Source organism: Odocoileus virginianus, chromosome 34 (assembly GCF_023699985.2).
Source record: "Odocoileus virginianus isolate 20LAN1187 ecotype Illinois chromosome 34, Ovbor_1.2, whole genome shotgun sequence".
NCBI classification, from domain to species: domain Eukaryota; kingdom Metazoa; phylum Chordata; class Mammalia; order Artiodactyla; family Cervidae; genus Odocoileus; species Odocoileus virginianus.
The window spans coordinates 17,010,017-17,030,275 of NC_069707.1; the positions used below are offsets into that span (position 1 = coordinate 17,010,017).

The 20,259-nt window shown below is 43.1% G+C and overlaps 1 protein-coding gene across 2 annotated transcripts in view; it reads right to left on the reverse strand.

Annotated features, from left to right (window-relative positions):
* Positions 1 to 20,117, reverse strand: part of UST (uronyl 2-sulfotransferase) — a 304,142-nt gene extending 284,025 nt beyond the window's left edge. For both annotated transcript variants that reach the window (XM_070461568.1, XM_070461569.1), the window contains exon 1: positions 19,852 to 20,117. In XM_070461568.1, the coding sequence (XP_070317669.1) occupies positions 19,852 to 20,107 (256 nt within the window). In that variant the 5' untranslated portion in view covers positions 20,108 to 20,117. The remainder of the gene's footprint in view (positions 1 to 19,851) is intronic.
* Between the last annotated feature and the right edge of the window lie 142 nt (positions 20,118 to 20,259).

The window sequence follows — 20,259 nt, forward strand, 5'->3', positions numbered from 1 at the left end:
GAAATAATGGAAACAGTGAGAGACTTTATTTTGGGGGGCTCCAAAATCACTGCAGATGGTGACTGCAGCCATGAAATTAAAAGATGCTTTCTCTTTGGAAGAAAAGCTATGACCAACCTAGACAGCATATTAAAAAGCAGGGACATGACTTTGCCAACAAAGGTTCATCTAATCAAAGCTATGGTTTTTCCAGTAGTCATGTATGGATATGAGAGTTGGACTATAAAGAAAGCTGACTGCCGAAGAAGTGATGCTTTTGAACTGTGGTCTTGGAAAAGACTATTGAGAGTCCCTTGGCCTGCAAGGAAATCAAACCAGTCCATCCTAAATGGAATCAGTCCTGAATATTCATTGAAAGGACTGATGCTGAAGCTGAAACTCCAATACTCTGGCTACCTGATGCAAAGAACTGACTCATTGGAAAAGACCCTGATGCTCGGAAAGATTAAAGGCAGGAAAAGGGGACAACAGAGGATGAGATGGTTAGATGACATCACCAACTCGAAGGACATGAGTTTGAGCAAGCTCCAGGAGTTGGTGATGGACAGGGAAGCCTGGCATGCTGCAGTCCATGGGTTCACAAAGAGTCGGACGTGATTGAGGGACTGAACTGACTGTACAGTATCTCCCTGTATGGGTTACTAAATTGTCCATATCATTTTTCCCCTATAGATAAGCATTTACTTTTTTTTTTTTTTTCAAGTTTATCCAGTCAATGCTGGGCTCCTTAGGTGAGTCAGTGGTAAAGAATTTCCCTGCAATGCAGGAGATGTAGATTCAATCCTTGGGTTTGCAAGATCCCCTGGGGAAGGAAATGGCAACCCAGTCTAGTATTTTTGCCTGGGAAATCTCATGGACAGAGGACAGAGGAGCCTGGCAAGCTACAGTCCATGGGGTCATAAAAGAGTTGGCCACGACTGAGTGACTAAACAACAATAACAAAATTTAACATTCAGCTACAAAAACTCTCATTCCAGGTTCATGTTCTAGTTACCATAATAAACATTATCACTCAATAAGCGCCAGACCCAGGGCAAGTTCACATAGGGTCACTCAGGGCATGGAGCATCCCTTTGGGCAATTTTCCCTTCACCTCTTCTCTAAAAAGATGTTCTGAAATTCAAGAGATCAAAAAGTCATTTCAAGGACTATCTACCCACCCATCACAATCTTAGCATAATTCAATGTGTTTGTGATCTGAACGCCTCTCCTCCAATTGTGTTTTAGCAAAATCAGAGATTTAGAAACCTGTTTCTGGCTTTTTTTTTTTTTTTTAAAGACAAAGACAAAACAATTAGACTATCTTGCTTTAAATGTCACAGAGCACGTGGCAGCACACGTAAGGCCGGATGTCTTCCAACAGCAGTTTGAAGAGCTGAAATGCTTTACAAAAAGCTACAGTCAGAATGCGGGATAGACAGCCCCAGAATACGGAACTTCAGTTAAGACACAAATGGAGTCACTTCTAAAGAGTCTTCAATAAAGCAGCAGAGAGAAACCTCCTATACACAGCAAAAAATCATTTCTAAAACAGCAAGAAATTATAGCCTAAATGTCAACTTAGTATATGACAAAATGGCATGATCTCAGTTACCTAAATAAATGCAATGTAAAATCAAGATATGTTATAACCTATCCTAATAAAAACGCAGTGAGGATTTTTCTTCCCATTTCAGCTAATCAGAGAAAATAAACCATCAGCTTGTAGCACGCTAACATAACAGAAAAATGTCAGCAAAGAGGCAACTCTACATGACTATATTACACTAAATAAACACCTGCAGGAGAAGAGTTAAGTTGGTTTTCCTGTCAAGCTTTCTTTATCAAGATTAGAACTCTTTTGAAAGTTCAAACTGAAAGAGTCAGAAAGTACTTGAGGACTTTTGTTGAAATATGCCTCCACATGCCACAGGGTGAAATGGAAGAGATCCCTGGGGCCCAAGCAGACTCAAACTGGATGCAAAATTCCTCCCCATCTCAAACATCTCTGGACTCAGGTTCCTCATATGCACAGCAAGCTTAACACCCACTAATCAAAAAAGTGAAGAAGCACGTTTGATAACCTGTGCGCAAGAACTTTTTGATCTTTAAAGCACCATTCGATCTGAGGGATTCCCTGGTGGCCCAGACAGTAAAGAATCTGCCTGCAACGTGGGAGACCCGAGCTTGATCCCTGGGTCGGGAAGATCCCCTGGAGAAGGAAATGGCAACCCACTCCAGTATTCTTGCCTGAAGAATCCCATGGCTGGAGAAGCCTGGCGGGTTACAGTCCATGGGGCCGCAAAGAGTCGGACACGACTGAGCGACTTCACTTTCAATCTGAGAACCGTTTCAGATACCTGCTTTGGCTCTGCTGTGACTTTCTGTTTCCAGAGCTAACTTCAGGAATAACAAACCTGCTATCACACGGTGGTCTGAAAATGTTCAGAGGCTTCCCCGTTGTGTGCCAATTAGTGTAATGTACAAGCTCCTTTAAAATCTACCCTGTTCCCTAGAAGCCTCCCTGTAGCAACCCCCACTTCCTCTCTCCCTGTCACAGTCTCCCAGGAGCCACGCATATTGCTCAGACGGCTCAAAGGGGCCACAATTTTCTTCCCTGGTGGCTGAGACCATAAAGAATCTGAGTGCGATGCAGGAGACCCAGGTTCAATCCCTGGGTCGGAAAGATCCCCTAGAAAAGGGAATGGCAACCCTCTGCAGTATTCTTGTCTGGGAAATCCATGGACAGAGGAACCTAGAGGGCTACAGTCCATGGGGTCGAAAAGAGTCAGACACGACTGAGCGACTGACACTTTCACTTTCTTTCCCTTAGCCTTTGCCAGGGCTTCTCTTTCTTTCTGGAATGTCCTTTGCCACATCTCTGTCGGGCAAACTCCTATTTATGCTTCAACACCCAGCTCATGTCACTTCTTCCATGAAGCCCTCTCCTTCTCCCTATTTCCCATCCCCCATGCTCCCCAAGGCATGTGAATGAATCTCTACTACCATAAATACATATATGAAAGTTATGAATATATACATCTGTATCAGAGATGACCAGGCTAGCAGCTCTTTAGAAAAATCTTTGCGTCTCTGGCACATTCGATTTTGAAAAAAAAAAATTTTGAAAAATTAAAATCGTATCAAGTGATCACAGGATAAACATTTTAGAACTCTCAATCAGCAAACTATTCTTTGCAAGAATATTCTTTCAACAAATAAAAACATTTACTGGACAAAAATGTAATTTACACAGTCCCTGGAGGTCTTCTTCCTGCACGAAAACCCTAGAGTTCAGAAAGGGCAGGAATATACACAACAATAAGCACTGCTTGTGAATGCCTAGAGACAGAATTTTGATGGATGTGTTTGTTTGTTGACACAAGACACACACATCGCACAGTAACATCTCTCTGGCTCCTACACTCTGGAGTGCCACCTGCTCTGGCTAGGTTTCTGCCTGGATAATTAAAACGAAGGTGTGCATTAGCAGATATTAAAAATGCAATCCAGTCAGCAGAGTAGCAGACAGCATTCTCTTCATAATCTAGTGGTTGTTATTCTGGAGCAGAAAGAGTCCCTCTAAAGTACCAATGGAAACTCAGAGAGGTTAAGTGAACTGCCCAAGGTCACCCAGCTGCACGCTGGCAATGCCAGGACTCACACAGAGGACTTCTGATTTGAAGCCACTGCTCTTTTATACAACACTGCCTCCTGTGATAGTAAGCATCCTCTTCGGGGCAAAGTCACAGAAGAAATGTGATTCCCAAAAAAAGAAGATGTAGTTCTATTAGACCATATGGTTGGCCTTCAGATGTTTCTGTCATCAAATTGTGCTCCCTTGAATTTTATAAACATTCAAAAGAATAACAGCACACAGGAGCTAAACAACTTATTGTCATCTAGCTGCTTAGAAAACAGTGTTTAAAAGAGGGCTGTCCTCATTACAAGGAACTGCAACGGGCTGAGGGCTAGCTGAGACGGGCTGTCCATGAGGAGCTCATCTATCACTGCCTCCTAAGGGTTCTAGCTCAGCTGAAAAGGAAGCATGTGTCTGGGGATGGGGTGCTTATTTTTTGCTCCAGAGACTCAAAAGGAATCCAAGAGGCTAAGACTTAAAAACTTGCCTAGGAAAAAAAAAAAAAAAACTTGCCTAGTCCTGCACTTACTCAGGCAACTCAGGCCGAGTGGGCAAGGAGAGTGGTTGTGTCTGCCTAGGCTTGCCAGAGACTCCACAATCTACTAACACACAAAAGTTCTCTCCAGAAACAAGGGCCATGGGCTGGAAGCTGGGGGACCTTGTCCCCAAAAGTTTAGAAATTAAATGGCAACTGCGGGGTTCAAATCTTCTAAGAGAATTAGGCTTGAAATCAATTTCAATGTTTGAAAATTGAATTTAATGTTAAAGAATGACATCTCTCAAGTATGACTCAGTCTCCAACTAGACTTGCAAAACCATTGGATCAATTCACACCAAAATAAATGCTAAAAGAATGTAAAAAGTAAATGAAAAAGTGAAACAACAAGTGAACTAGAAGAAAATATAGGGAAAATACAGGATATAAGACCTTCCTAAGCATTAAAGGAAAAATAGTAAATGGAAAAAAGTTCATTGGAATAAATAAAAAATAAAAGAAACTGATTTTTAAAACTAAAGGGCAATTTAAAAACATATTTGAATGTATGGTGAAGGGCTAATACCCCTTATCTCTTAAGAATTCTTAAAATTAGCAAAAGAAGGAACACACCTATAGAGGAAAAGTAGGAAAAAAGTCATAATTCCCCAAAGATAGTCAAATTATTCAGTTTCATTAATATTCAAACAAATGTGAATTACAGCTTAAAATATCATTTTTCACCAATTGAATGGGTGAGGAATTTTATAAGATTTTATCCAGTGCTTGCAAAATATGACCAAAACAGACTACTGGTGAAAGACACCAAAGCATATGGCAATTTATACTAAAAGTGATTTTTTTTTTAAATGGGTGCACGCTTTAACCCAGCAATTTCAAGTCTAGGAATTTCTCCCAGGGTAGTAGAGGAGTGTGCAAAAATTTAATACTGCTCATTACAACTTTATGTAGAATCATGAAAAGCTGGAAATAGGCTAAATATCAAAAGTCCTTGCTAGAGGAATTATTATACATTCATAAGAAACTCTGCCACCATGAAAATCAATATTGTTGAACACCATGTAAAGACACAAAATGACATTTGTGATACTGCTTGGAAGCATGCAACCAAACCAAAGTACTTCTCAATACAGGAATTAACACACATTTTACTTTCTTCTTTATGCTTTCCTATTTCCCAGTTTTCTACAATGAGCATGTAAGGGTTTTAATTATTTATTAAAGTTGTGTTTTCAAAGCATTACTCTGAGTCATTCCAATTATCTGCTTTATTCACATCCCATTATTTGCTCTGACCATTAAAAAAAACTTTACCTGGAGTATTTGGAAAATAGAACTCTTGGCCATGAATTCCAACATTATTAAAATTAAAAACAGTGCAAGAATCTGCAGTAACTATTGGAAGAAACTTTATATCCAAGACCAATTGTTTAACCTCCTATGTTTATTAATAAACTTGACAACAGGTCGCATCTGTATGTTCAAAAATCTCCAAACAGCCTGTATTTCAATACTATGGATTACAGAAATTAATAAAAGCAGACATTTTCAAACTTTAGTCAGGCAAGTGTATGATTCTTAAGAAAAAGCTAATGTTATTAAGGGGCTTCCCAGGTGGCACATGTAAAGAATCCCCCAGCCAATGCAGGAGACTCTAGAGTTTGATCCCTGGGTCAGGAAGATCCCTTGAAGTAGGAAACAGTAACCCACTCTAGTATTCTTGTCTGGAAAATTCCATGAACAGAGAAGCCAGGTGGGCTACAGTCCATGAGGTGGCAAAGAGACACGACTGAGCACGCAGGCATGCACGTGGACACCATAGAATGTTCTTAAATTCGAACAATCAAACTGGTGAGTGAGAATTCAATTAAAAGAAATTAATGAAACATTTAATAGTACAGATCTTTGCTGGCTAGGATGAACCCTCACTCATTTGTCTGTTTACAAGAATTAATCACATTCCAAAAATGCTACAGGATAGACACTTACTACTCAAAATGTGGTCCGCTGACTGGGGCACTGGTGACACTGCGAGCTTTTGGGGAATGCTGAATCTCAGACTCCACCCCCCACGTACTACCCCTGAACCTAACAGTTTAACAAATTCCTAGGGGATTTGAATGCACATTTAAGTTTGAGAAGAGCTCGTATAGATAAGCTGAAAGTGAAAGTGTTAAAAGTCACAGCCAAATAAAAGACTCTAGGCTAAGTGAAACATCTCCAAATAATACCACAAAAGGACTTAGTGCACACCCAAAGCTCCCTGGCCATCTATGAACTACAGAGGTTCTCCAGTTTGGTTGAACATCAGAATTGCATGGGGAGCTTTAAACAAATACAGATGCCCAGGCCCTACCCCTGACCAAATGAATGAAAATCAGTATTTTCCAAAGTTCTCCAGGTTATTCTATTATGCAGCTAGATTTGAGAAGTCCTGAGCTCCTGGCATAAACAGGATCTTAACCAAGGAGAACATTAACCTAACCACAGCCAGGCATATCTAATCCCTGCTTCTACGCTCCTCTTTTACCTTCCCGGAGACCCCTGTTTATCACTTTACGTTTATTCTAAGTCCTTCTCCGCCCCTCCCAGTAGAATCCAGTCCCCTCCCCGCACCCAGGGCAGGGACAGTGTCATGAGTCACACTACCTCCAGCACCCAGTGCATAACTGGGGCTTGATGAACATTTGTTGAAGGAATGAACTTGAATAGATGGAAGAGATGACAGAGGACGGCTGCCAAGCCACATGGGAAGGAGGGCGGGCATCTGAAAGCAATAGGAAAACACATGTTTTCTGATCCCTTAAGTCTCATGGATATGAAGCTCCCATGAAACATAAGCCCAAGGGGAAGACTTACTCTGAAACTGACAAAACTCACCTAACATTCCGACAAGGTGGCCAGGGAAAATCTGGTGAAAGGCAACTATGTTTTGAAACAGCAAATTCATAATGTCATGAAAGAAGCAAAACACAAAAGCAGGAGCCCACCGAATAGTCAACATATTTTCCAGTCCCATCCCAGCTAGGGAACACATCTAACAGTATGCCCACACTACCAATGCCAGAGCTCAGGTCACAGCAGAGTGGCATCATCGTAGCTGTTTCAGCACACATTGGCACGGGACCGGCACATCTCTCCCAGTAAGGAACAGGAGAGCAAGACACAAGGAGGCCTGAATAAAGCCTCATCCAAATGCATTTTGAAAAGTTCACCATCAAGCTTCAAACTCAAGGGACTTGAAATCTTATCACTACACGGTAGCTGCAGATCTCTTTCAGCCGGGTGTAAAGCGCCATAAAGACCGAGGTTGTGGATGCTGACAAACATTTCTTCCTCCCTCCCTTTCGTTTCTGGGAACCTCTTCCTCTCACAGCAGGGCTAGAAGAACATAACCACAAACATTTCAGACTCCGTAAGGCCCTGGATCTCCGCTGGGCAAGCAAACAAGAGCAGCCTTCTGAGCTGAGAAAAGCATGAGCAAAGAAAATAATATGACCTCAATCCTGTCATCTGCTAAAGAAAACTAAAGGCACCGCGCCATTTGGTTTTCGTATTTATGGAGCTTTCCAGAATGCTCTCCTCCATTTTCACCTCCGGGTCCTACACAGCTGTTAGTTAGAGAGCAGCTTCTATGGAGGGGGCTACGTTTTCAGCAGGGACCAACGAGAATTCCACACAGTTCAAACGAGCATCACGCGTGGAGGTTATGTCAACATCCTCCTCTGCGCAGGTCTTCCACACCGGAAGTCCTTGCTCTACCTGCTAAGAGGCGACCGCACCACAATCCCCAGGCCAGCCTGGCAAGACAGGAGAGGCAGGCGTGCCTTCCCCTCCCGACTCAGCCCCGCCTTGGCTTCCCTGCTAATTGTCACTTTCTGTTTTCTTCCCCAGTGTGGTAAAAATAACTTCCTCTTGAAGTGTCTAAATCTGCGTGTGATTTAGCACACATTTTTTGGCACATCGCTGGCTGCATTTTGACACTAGAGCAGAATGAAGTTGCAAAAAAAAAAATCTGCAATCACGTTTCTGTGAAAACTCCAACCAGATGAGTGAGTCCCCTTCCTTTCAGGAATATTGCAAAAATACTTTCAGGGAAGATGAGGCATTCTAAGCACTGCATTAGTTCCTTCTGTCCTCCGCTTCTTACAGACTCAGCAAAGTCTCAGGGGTGGAGGGAAGTAGGGCACATGCTATTTGCTGTGAACTGGGAGTGGCTTGCTGGCTGTGCTTCTTAGTGTGAAGGGTGTCTCAGCGGGCAGACCGTCCAACACAAATGTGGCGCCAAGAACTCAGCAAGACTTGTATTTGGGACCTGAGACAGAGCTCCAGAGAGGTGCACCTCCCCTCCCCTCCCGCCAGCTCCACTCACCTGCCTGTAACTACGGGCAGGGGAGGGTGTAGCACAGTCATTTCAAAAGAAAACCGTTGAGAAGAGCATCCCTTCTGATAGTAGCTCCTCTCCACAAATCGAAAATATTAGCCACTCAGTCATGTCCAACTGTTTGTGACCTCATAGACTGTAGCCCACCAGGCTCCTCTGTCCATGGCATTTCCCAGGCAAGAATACTGAAGTGAGTTGCCATTTCCTTCTCCAGGGGAATCTTCCTGACCCAGGGATCAAACCTGCATCTACCTGCAGTTCCTGCATGGCAATCATTGACCTGCATGGCCAATCATTGACCACTGAGCCACTGGGAAGCTCCAGGTGGGACCTTAGAGAGTACCTCATTCAGTCATTCTAAAGAAAAAAGAAGCACCATCATCTGGAAAGCTCCAGCACTATCCGTGTGCTCCCTTTCCTGGCCACTGGTACATATTCCCAGACTGACCATCCAGACCACATGGAAACCCTGCTGCTAACGAGGGTCCTAGGAAAGAAAAACAACTGAGGACCACAAACCTAATTAAACATCTTCATTTTGGAGGCAAAGAAATGTAAGCTCAGGAGGTTCACGTGACTCAACAGTACTGACCACTGAACTTTTTGGAGACCCCCTCCAGACCCAGGTCCCCTGTCCCTTCCAGCGGCCTACAGGACTCCGCCTGACTGTTCCACTGACCCAGTGAGAAGGCATTTGTGTCAAACAGTCTACATGTCAAAGGAAGCTCTGTGCCAGAGTTGCAAGGTCATGGTTTCCCTTGACAAAATTCAACTTACCATTAAGTAATGTAAAATCCCACTTGCTTTCAGCTTCTCAAGGGATGGGGTGACCAGCCGCCCTGGAGACTAATGGCCCTGTTGGCTCTGGCTTGCCCCAGCACCCAAAAGAGGCTGGACAGGTCAAGGCAACATGAAGAAGCAGAGAATGGAAAACAGAAGCAAGTTCACCAGCCTTTTGACAAAGATATGACCCGCTACTTTGGTTCACTGTTCCTGCCCTGACCTCAAATGGAGGGGAAGTGAGACCCAGAGACAAATCCGTGGCCAGACTACTGGGCGCCATAGTCCCAACACGAGGGGGAAAGGCTCTAGAAGCAGCCCCAGTGTATGCCTGGCTCTGCGATCGTTTGAAAGGGTAGACTAATGTGGATCACAGTCCAGTCCTAGACCAGCTGGCGATCCCAGAGAGGGAGCTGGGCCATGCTCCTTCTCTTACAATTATGTTAATTTTGTGAATGCAAGGTGTGTGTGTCTGGGGTGGGGAGGAATGTGGACAAATTCAAAACAGAGAAAAGCAGGCTGGGCAAAGAATGCCTTTTTCAGATGATTTCCAGGAAGCAGAAGAGAGGTTAAGAAGGAGAAAGATTTGTGTGTGTATAGTTAACAGGACAAATGACTGGAGAATGTCAGCTGCTGAGTCCTCATCAGTTTGAAGGTGAGGGTGACAAGATAAGCCACAAATATACTGCTTCAGTAATTTCACACGTCTAGCGTAGAATGGTTCATTCAAATAGAAGCAAGCCATGAATGAATCTGCATATTCCACTGGTATGTGTGTGTGTGCCAAAAGAAAAGGGGATCTGAGAGAAGCAAAGAATAAGGCGAGAAAATTGGCATTTGTTGAAATCAAATGCAAGGCCTTGAGTTAGACAAGTACTTTATAAAATGTTGTGCTTAGTCATTCAGTCACATCCAACTCTTTGCAATCCCATGGACTGTAGCCCGCCAGGCTCCTCTGCCCATGTGGATTCTCCAGACAAGAATACTGGAGTGGGTTGCCATGTCCTCCTCCAGGGGATCTTCCCGACCCAGGTCTCCCTCATTGCAGGCGGATCCTTTACCTTCTGAGTCACCAGAGTAATCCCATCATGTGGGGCTTCCCTGGTGGTGCAGTGGTAAAGAATCTGCCTTCCAATGCAAGAGATGCAGGTTCGATCCCTGGGTCGGGAAGATCCTCTGGAGAAAGAAATGGCAACCCACTCCAATATTCTTGCCTGGAAGATCCCATGGACACAGTAGCCAGCAGGCTATATAGTCCATGGGGCCACAAAATAGTTGGATAGAACTTAGTGACTAAACAACAAACAACATGGATTAAAACACCTCAGGTTTTGAGAAGATAAGAGCATTGCCTTTGTTCCAGCTAAGAAGTGAAAACACAGTCGTTCATACCCAGATCCCTGCTCTAAAGCTTGTACTTTTTCTAGTATCTGATGCTTCTGACCCACAGAAAGCTTTCAGTGAATATCTGCTGAATGACTGAACAAAAAGTTTATATGTTTCAGAATACTTTCATTTTATTTTCATAAGGCTGTGAAAGTCACACTCACTGAACTAGAAAAAAAAAAAAATCAATGTTTCCAGAAATGCATTATGGTTTAATGCAAGTGGTTATTTAAATCATCTAATAATGAATGAAATCAGAATTACTTAATCAAGGCCATAACTTAAGGCTATTTCCATGTCTTTCAGTAGACAAGGTCAATGGGTTTATGCACTGAGCCTTAATTTTATAATCTATTATTTTGCCATTCTAGGTTAAAATCCATTCAGTCACTATTTCAAAAACCACATCATCTTATGGTCTCATCTCCTTACAGTCATGCTTGATATGTACCAGCTAATTTAATACAAATTGCTACTTAAGAAGACATTGACCTAGAGCAAGAGACAAACTGCTATTCTGCAAATTCCCAAAACAACTGGCTTAGGGTTCAGGAAAATGACAAGAAACAAGAAGTTTGCATTCTAGTATGCACTCAAATCTCTAGATTGACCTCAGGCATTCTTAATTACAAGGAAAGCTCTATGAATGCAATCCTAAATCCCAACAGGTAACAGGTAGACAACATTACAGAAGGAAACGTTTATAGAACTGTATGTCGAAGTGGTTTTAACATCTTTGGAGCATATGCTTCAAATAGCCAGAAAGAGATGGGTTGGAGAACCAACCGTTGGCTAGAGTCTTTCCTGGAACCCCTCCCCACATTCTCTACTGAAAATAGGGACAAAACAAAGCAGAATTGAAGCCCTAGTAAAGAACAGTCTGCTTAGCAAATATTTTGAATCAACAGATACTTCCTATGGGTTCATGTGGAACACCCAGGAGAGGTGTCACAGTAGAGATGGAAAGTATTGAGCAAGCTTCCTCCTTCCAAGGAGCTTGCCTACAAATTAAAAATGACAATACACAGTAGAGTGTCAAAACTTCAAAAGTAATTATGAAATAAGTACTAATGAGTTCAGAGATCATCCTTGGAATTTGAGCTTCCTTAGCTATCAGCAAAGGGGCAATAGCAGAAACCAAGGCAGGTGGGTGGTAAGACAAGAAAGATGGGTCAGTGGCTGTCCTTGGGAAATTACAGACAATTGCTATAAAATCTGAGATAGGCTGAGAAGTGCAGCATACCCTGGGCACTTAACTGCTATCTGGCTCCCTGATAATTTTTAGTGTAAGAGTGTTACAAACTATTCAAATTGAATCTCTTATCAGGCAGCATGGAATTGCCTGTACTTATTTTAAAGCTTCTTATTTTGATAATATATAATTTTAAAACCTACTAAAAATGTCTAACACTTTGAAAGAAATATTTCTTCCTAGAATCCTAATTTATTTTACAAAAGTTAAATTTCTAATTTATTTTACTATCTTACTTAAAGGGCTATATATTCGTCCTGTATATTATATCACAATGTGAATAAAAAGGAATTGCATATGAATCCTAATTTTGTAAGAATGCTCTAGATTTCCTTGGTGGTCTCACAGTACATAGCATAAGGAACATAATGTATACAAATGTTTTCCCCTGCTGAACTCATTGGTTCCATTCTACTGAAAAAGCACAAAGAAAGAATTCTCACACCACTGTACTATAATCTGCTCTTCAAGATTGACAATACTCATACTCCAAATATAAGTCACAATAATCTTTGTGACTCCTGTAAAATAGTTTTGTTACCTATTTATGAATTTTCATACAGTAGAACTAAAAGTAAAGTTTTTACTATTCAAAGTCATCCATAACTGTAAAATAAGACCCCCAAGATTCTTTTAAAGCGGCCTTTGTGTTCAATCACTAGAAATTTATTTAGGTTTTACTCTATACCCAGACACTGTACTTAAAACTCAAAACAAAAAAGCCAACTCAGGTAAAAAATGGGCAAAGAGTGTGAATAGGCATTTTTCCAAGGAAGATATACATATGGCCAAAAAGTACAAGAAAAGATGTCCAACATCACTAATCATTAGGAAGATACCAAAAAAAAAAAAAAAGCCACAATGAGATACCACTTCATACCCATTACGATGTCTACAATCAAAATAATGGAAAATAGCAAGTGTTGGTAAGGCTGTAGAGAAACTGGAACTCATAAACTGTGGGTGGGGATATACAATGGTGCAGCCACTGTGGAAAACAACTTGGCAGTTCCTCAATAAATTAAACATAGAATTATCATATGACCTAGCAATTCACTCCAACGTGTATACTTATGGCAGAAAGTGAAGAACTAAAGAGCCTCTTGATGAAAGTGAAAGAGGAGAGTGAAAAAGCTGGCTTAAAACTCAACATTCAGAAAACTAAGATCATGGCATCCAATTCCATCACTTCATGGCAAATAGATGGGGAAACAACAGAAACAATGAGTGATTTTATTTTGGGGGGCTCCAAAATCACTGTAGATGGTGACTGCAGCCATGAAATTAAAAGACGCTTGCTCCTTGGAAGAAAAGCTATGACCAACCTAGACAGCATATTAAAAAGCAGAGACATGATTTTGCCAACAAAGGTCCATCTAGTCAAAGCTGTGGTTTTTCTAGTAGCCATATATGGATGTGGGAGTTGAACTACAAAGAAAGCTGAGTGCCGAAGAACTGATGTTTTTGAAGTGTGGTGTTGGAGAAGACTCTTGAGAGTCCCTTGGACTGCAAAGAGGTCAAACCAATCAATCATAAAAGAAATCAGTCCTGAATATTCATTGGAAGGACTGATGCTAAAGCTGAAACTCTAATACTTTGACCATCTGATGCAAAGAACTGGAAAAGACCCTGATGCTGGGGAAGATTGAAGGTGGGAGGAGAAGGGGATGATAGAGGATGAGATGGTTGGGTGGCATCATCAACTCAATGGTCATGAGTTTGAGTAAACTCTGGGAGTTGATGATGGACAGGGAAGCATGGTGTGCTGCAGTCCATGGGTCACAAAGAGTCGGACACAACTGAGCAACTGAACTGAACTGAACTGATATACTTAAAAGAACAGAAAATAGATGTTCATACAAAAACTTATATACAAAAGTTCACAGCAGCCTTAGCACAATAGCCAAAAGAAACAACTGAAATGTTGAGAAATAGATGAGTGGATAAACAAAATGTGGTATATCCATACAATGGAATATTATTCAGTCATAAAAATGAATAAGTACTGATACAGGCTACAATATGAATGAACCTTGACAGCAATGTTCTAAGTAAAAGAAGCCACGCACAAAAGGCCACATATTAAATGATTCCATTTCTATGAAATGTCCACAAGAGGCAAATCTATAAAGACTGAAAATAGATTAGTTCCTAAGGGCTTGGGGAAATGGAGGAATAGTGAGGTGATAATTAAAGCGAACGAGGATTTTCTTTTTGGCAATGCAAATGTTCTAGAAGTGACTCTAGCAATGGTTTCACTTATCTAGGAATATTCTAAAAACAACTGAAAGCTATTACATTCTAAGTGAGTGAATTAAAAATCAATAGCATATGCTGAAGTGTGCTTCATTTGGAAATTTCTTGCACAATAGTTGTTACATTGTTTTGACTTCTGCAAAAAGAATTTGGTGAAATCCCAGTGTTCTCTCCCCATTTCTGATAAAGAGTTTATGTATATCACTGTTTGCTTAAAGTTGTTTCTGTAATAAAAATAAATATAGGTAGGACAAAACTTATTTGCGGTCAAGACTTAACTTCTTTCTAAAAAATAAAAAAAGAGCAAGTGACAATTTCTAATCATTCTAGTAGCTACAGTTTGTCAGATAAGATGCCTTTTCACTGTCCATCACTGACCTGTTCAGTGCAGCTGCAGGGAAAGCTACAGTTTCTGCTCCTGCTGTTTCCCTCTAGGGAAGCAAAAGATACTATTTCTTTGGGGACTCAAAAATCTTGAGCACTTTCATTCTAGTTTCTCAAATACAAAACCAACTAGTGTTTTAAACTTGGATCAATGACAGGGAATTTGAAGAAAGACAGTATCCAGATAATACATATTTATCTGTAGTTAAAACAACTCACACTGAGATGAGTCTACATTAAAAATAGTTTACAAGACAGAATGCTTTTCACTATTCATGCTGTGTGTTTACAGAACAGTCTGCCATAGCTGAATTCCATTTTCTATCTTACTCTAAAACAGTGCTACTGTGTCCCCAACCAACCCTATAAGATAAACTTGCAGCTATGAACAAGAATGTTATTTTCTTTTTATGTCAACAGTTTCTATTGATAACATCATATTTTATGCATTCACTTCCTAGATTACTGTCTGGGGGCTGGGGTATTATATTTAAACTATATATGATGTGCAAAAGGAAACTTAATTTGACTTTTAAGGTTTAGAGAAACTATTTTGCAACAAGTCTGGACCTCAATTTTCACATTTTCCTTTAAATTCATTTAAACTTAGATACTTTCAAGTCAATAAAGTTACATCTTTTTCTTTCATTTTTGACTCAAAATTGCCATGCTCATATGTAATCTACATATCAAGACTGGCAATTCTGAAAACTAGAGTAGTATATCTCCATTTAAAATAGTATAAGTTAAAAAAGGAAAGGAAAGCCTATCAACTTGAGATCAATCCAACAGATTTAGTTCCCATAAAGGCTAAATCACATATCCAAGTCTTGACAATAAATCATCAGAATTTGCCGGTTGTACGGGATCAGTAGTAAGCCATCTGGCTTATTCAGTTTACATCTATGTAACAAGTGTTATTCCAAGTTTTTGATATTTCCACAGCTCATAAGTAATGAGTCTACTGGCAGAGGCTGCATCATAATCTAATTTCTATGGGAGATTTCATTTGATTTTGGATAGTTTTCTATAGCAAGTCAAAGTCTGAATGCCACTTCAAAATAAATGAAATAATTTCAATGAACTGCACAGACCATGGTCTCCAAGTTTAAGTATAGCAATTTGATCTATTCATGCCTACTGCCTCCACTGTGTGTTTATGCTCTCCTTCCTCCACCCATTTCAAGGAGGTAAAGAAGCAAGACAAGAGTTCTCTCTGCATAAATTTCCTCCCCCTCACACATTTTCCTTTTTATTTATAAATCTGCTGCAGCAAAAAGCATCTTTAAAAAGAACAGACTTTGCCCTTCCCCAAACTACCTAGGAAAAAGGAAGCTGTTTGACCCCAGTTCCTTTGAGAAGAAGCATCTTTACCGACTCCCCTTTTTTCCTCCACACTATGCTTTCTGCTTGCCCCCCTTCGCCTCATTCCATGCATCTCCTAACCTCAGACAGTCAAAAGCCAGCTGGGGCTGCAACTGTTGGCTGCTCTTCCTCTTGAAACAATGGGGCACACGCAGCAAAGTAGAGGCATTTTTAAAAGTTGAAGCTTAAAAATGAAACCATGTCCATCGCTCTTAAAATATTTTATAAATCACTTCTCTCACTCTCATCACTTCTCCTTCTCTCAAATACATAGGGAACTTCCCAAAAGCAATGTTTGACCCTAGAACAATGTTCACGAACTGAGACTGGCATCGGAATTACCTGGAAGCCTTACTAAAACAGACTCTGGGGTCCCACGCCCAAACTGCTTCATTCAGTAGGTCTGAGATGAGACCTGAGAATCTGTACTTGTAACAAGTGACTAGGTGATGCCAATGCTGTAGGTCCAGGGACCACACACCGAGAACTACTCTCCTAGACAGGGGCTTCTCAGGTGGCACAGTGGTAAAGAATCCGCCTGCCAATGCAGGAGATGCAAGAGAGGTCGGGAAGATCCACTGAAGTGGGAAATGGCAGCCCGCTGCAGTATTCCTGCGTGGAAAATTCCATGGACAGAGGAGCCTGGTGGGTAACAGTCCATGGCGCCTCAAAGAGCTGGACACAGCTGAGCACCTGAGCATGCACACATAGCTTAAACAGAGAATGAATGCTAAAGAAAGAGAGAAACTAAAAATTTAAGATTCCAATTCACCTCACCTCCAACTGTGGGACTCTGGGAGAGTTCAGTCGCCTAGTTCATGGAGGTGGCATCTTGGAGATGAAGAACAGGAAGATGGAGTTAAGAGCAGGCCTGCTGCTTGCATGCTTTCCCTTCTCTGCTGGCCCCTCAAGATACTCAAAGTATCAAGAAAAGGAAAAGGAAATTATAGAAATAAAAATGATCATTTTTTGACCAGTCGGTTCTTTAGTACCCCACTCACATCTTGGTTCTATTTCCTTTTTCTCTTAAACTGCTTGCAGTATTAATGCAGTGGGCACTTGATTCAACCAGACGTGGGTTCAAGTCGTGCCTGACTTACTCTGTGTCCTTCAACAAGTCAGTGAACTTCTTTGCCCTCCCTTCTCCCATATCAAAAATAGGGATAACACCTGTACCTAATCTAAGACATCTCTGTGCTAATACAATTTCTTCCTGCATGTGCATTGACTGGAACATACACAGTAAATGTTAACTTTTATCATAAATGGTCCTATTTCTTCCCTGTGAGAATATTCAGTGTTCAGTATGTTACATATCACACTACCTATTTGATACAATAGGTACAAGTGTCACTTCCACAGATGTTTATTTAGTAGCTATTATGTGTCAGATGTAATATATTATAGAAGTTTATTAAAAATAATACCCTGTCAAGAAAAATATTGCTAAAAATAATATTTTTATCTGGAAAATTTTGACTTTATATGAACTTATATTTAAGAAAAATACTTGCCTCCAAAATTGGCTACCTAGGAGAATTGAGAGGATGTGTTTACTAACCACAATTTTGTTTTCACAGACACTAAAATAGTAGAATGGAGGAAACAAGGGGAGCATAATTCTGCAGATACCTTGGCCTTATATTATTAAGGGTATATTTTAGACCCTCTTAAAGACCGCAAGCCCACTTTTCCTGAAAATCATTATGTTTACATAACAAAACAACAGGGAACAAATTTGGCCAAGGGTTATCTTATTTTCAGCTCACAAGGACGTCATTTTCAACCCATTACATCAGTCAGAAATTCAGCGATGAGTTAGTGGGAGCAATATTCCATCTTTCAGTTCTTTCTTGTTCCCTGAGTGAATGCTTGTGAATTCACCCTTTCACCAACAGAGCCCCCAAATTTATCAGGCTTCATTTCCTGGAGTATATAATGAAAGTGCATAAAATTCTGGATACCGCAGGTATCTGACTGAATTTTCAAGCAGTTAACAGGCTAGATACGGCGGTTGATTTTAGCCTCACTACATGCCTTTGATCCTTCCTCCTCCCAGATTTCCCTGCCCCAAGAAGGTTATCAGAGGACATTTTAAGAGCTGGGCGGTTGTGTTACAGGCAGTCTGGTCCAGGCCAGAATTTTACCTATGGAAAATGCCCTGCCCAAAGCCAGGTGCTCCAAAGGACATCACAGGTGTCTTCCTTCACTCTCCACTGTGCTTTTCCTACATCACTGGCCTCTGTATTTTGCTTGAAAAGAACCTCAACGAAGAATTCCTTATCAGAGTTCATGCAGAAAGACCCCTAAGCTTCTCAATCACTTCCCTCCCTACGCCAGTTATTATAGCAGCGGCTGTTGGTAATAATAGCAACCTGTGTCGTAGTAGCAGGCATCTGAGAGCCAGTGGGGCTGTTAGACTTCCAAACACAGAACTCCCAAAGAAAAGAGTTGACTCTTTAGCAAAAGTACATATTACCCCAAATCCCCTAGAAAACCAGATGCTGAGGATTATTCTTTGGAAATTCACTTGGGCAATGTTTTCCTCTAATTTTCTCTAAAGCATCTTAAAAAAACCGTAGTTCCCCAAAGTTTCTACCCAAAGAGAAGTGTAACTTTTAAAACCTGAGCTTCTCTACGCGGGAAAACAAAAGCTTGTTTTATCTGCATGTACATTTCAAAACGCTCTAACACATCTGTCACTTTGCTGAAGTGGTTTTCTTCCTTCGAAAACGATCTGCTATCTAGACCTGTGGCTTCGGCGACGAAGGGATTTTTGTGGGTGAGGCTGGCAGCCTCCAGCCGCCGGAGTCGTTTGGCTCAGGGTTCCAGCGCTCCGGGGGCTTCTCTTCGCGAGCTGGCTCGGGTCAAGCAGATGCCGGAAGTTCCCTGGGGGCTTTAGTTTATCCCCTTGGACGTTTGCGACGACCTGGGCCCGGCTCGGCCTCTCCTCTTCCATCCCCACCCACCACCGTCATGCTCTAGCCACGACTTGTGAGAGAGGAGCATCCTCCCTTAGCCAGGCGCGCACCGGGGACCTGGGGTACGCTCGCTGGGCCCTGACATCCCCTCTCCCCGCGCACTGACCACCGATCCGCAGGTCACATCCTCTCTCCGGAGCCGCTCTTTTCGCAAGCTCCTTCCCCTCACCTCTTCAAAAACATAGGCAGCCTAGCTCCTTTTAAACCAGGCACAACCTCCCCCAAAAGTTCAGACTTGAGACACGCAGCGCTATGGATCGTTCAATCGAAGCAGGTCGATCCCTGCTACGGACAGCTAGGTGGGAAGGGGATGCCCCAAGCACAAACCAGCTCACGGACAGCGTGGGAGCCCGCAAACTGCCCCTGGGCCACCCAGGCCAGGGGACAGGAGGAAATCTTGCGGGACAGAATTCGCAGAACGGTCCCCGGGGAGAAGCTAATCCCACCCCCCACCCCCCCCGACGCGGAGCGCTGGAAGGGACGGGACTGTGGCCACTAACAATGCCATGCACGGGCCGTCGCTGCCCCTCGCCTCTCCCCGCTCTGCCAGGCCTGATCACACACACACACACACACACACACACACACACACTCGTACACACTCACTAACTCACACGCCAGCATTCCACCCCAGACGGGGTGGCCGAGGCCGGGGGCGGGGGAGGTGGGGGAGGTATGCGGCGCCCCGCCCCGGGGTACCTGCCGGACTAGTTAACCCCGCTGCGCGACCCCCGCCCCCCGCCTCTGCGCAGACAGACAGACAGACGGACGCGCTGGAGGCAGCAGGCGCTCAGGGCCGCCGCACGGATGCTCGCGGGCGTCCCACCTGGGGAGCCTCGACGAGGCGGCGGCGGGGGCAGCGCCAAAGTGCCCGGCGCGCCGGGCTCCCCCCTCCACCCCGCCCCGGCACAACTTCGCGCCGCCCTCGCTCCCGCCTTCCTTCCTTACCCAAATACTGCCGCAGGTCGAGCAGGAAGCGCGGGGGTCCCCCGCCGAGCTGATAGAAGAGAGAGCCCAGGCAGAAGACCAACAGGGTGGCCATGCAGAAACCGTAGTCCCGGAGGGAGAAGCGCACGAAGGGCAGCAGGGAGACCCGGCGCTTCCAGCTGCCCAGGCCCGGAGGGGCGCCCCCCAGAGGGGCCCCATGGGGCCAGGGATCCGCGCCGCCGCCGGGATGCTGCGGCTGCTGCTGCTTCTTCTTCATCGCCGGCTCCGCCGCCGCGCACAGCCTGCCCGTGCCAGGAAGAGGTCACCCATCCGCCTGCCCATCCGAGGAGGAGAGCCCGGCCGGCCGGCTGCACATGGGCAGGGCCGCGCCGAGGGCAGCCCGGGTGGGGGGCGGGGAGGGGGCCGAAG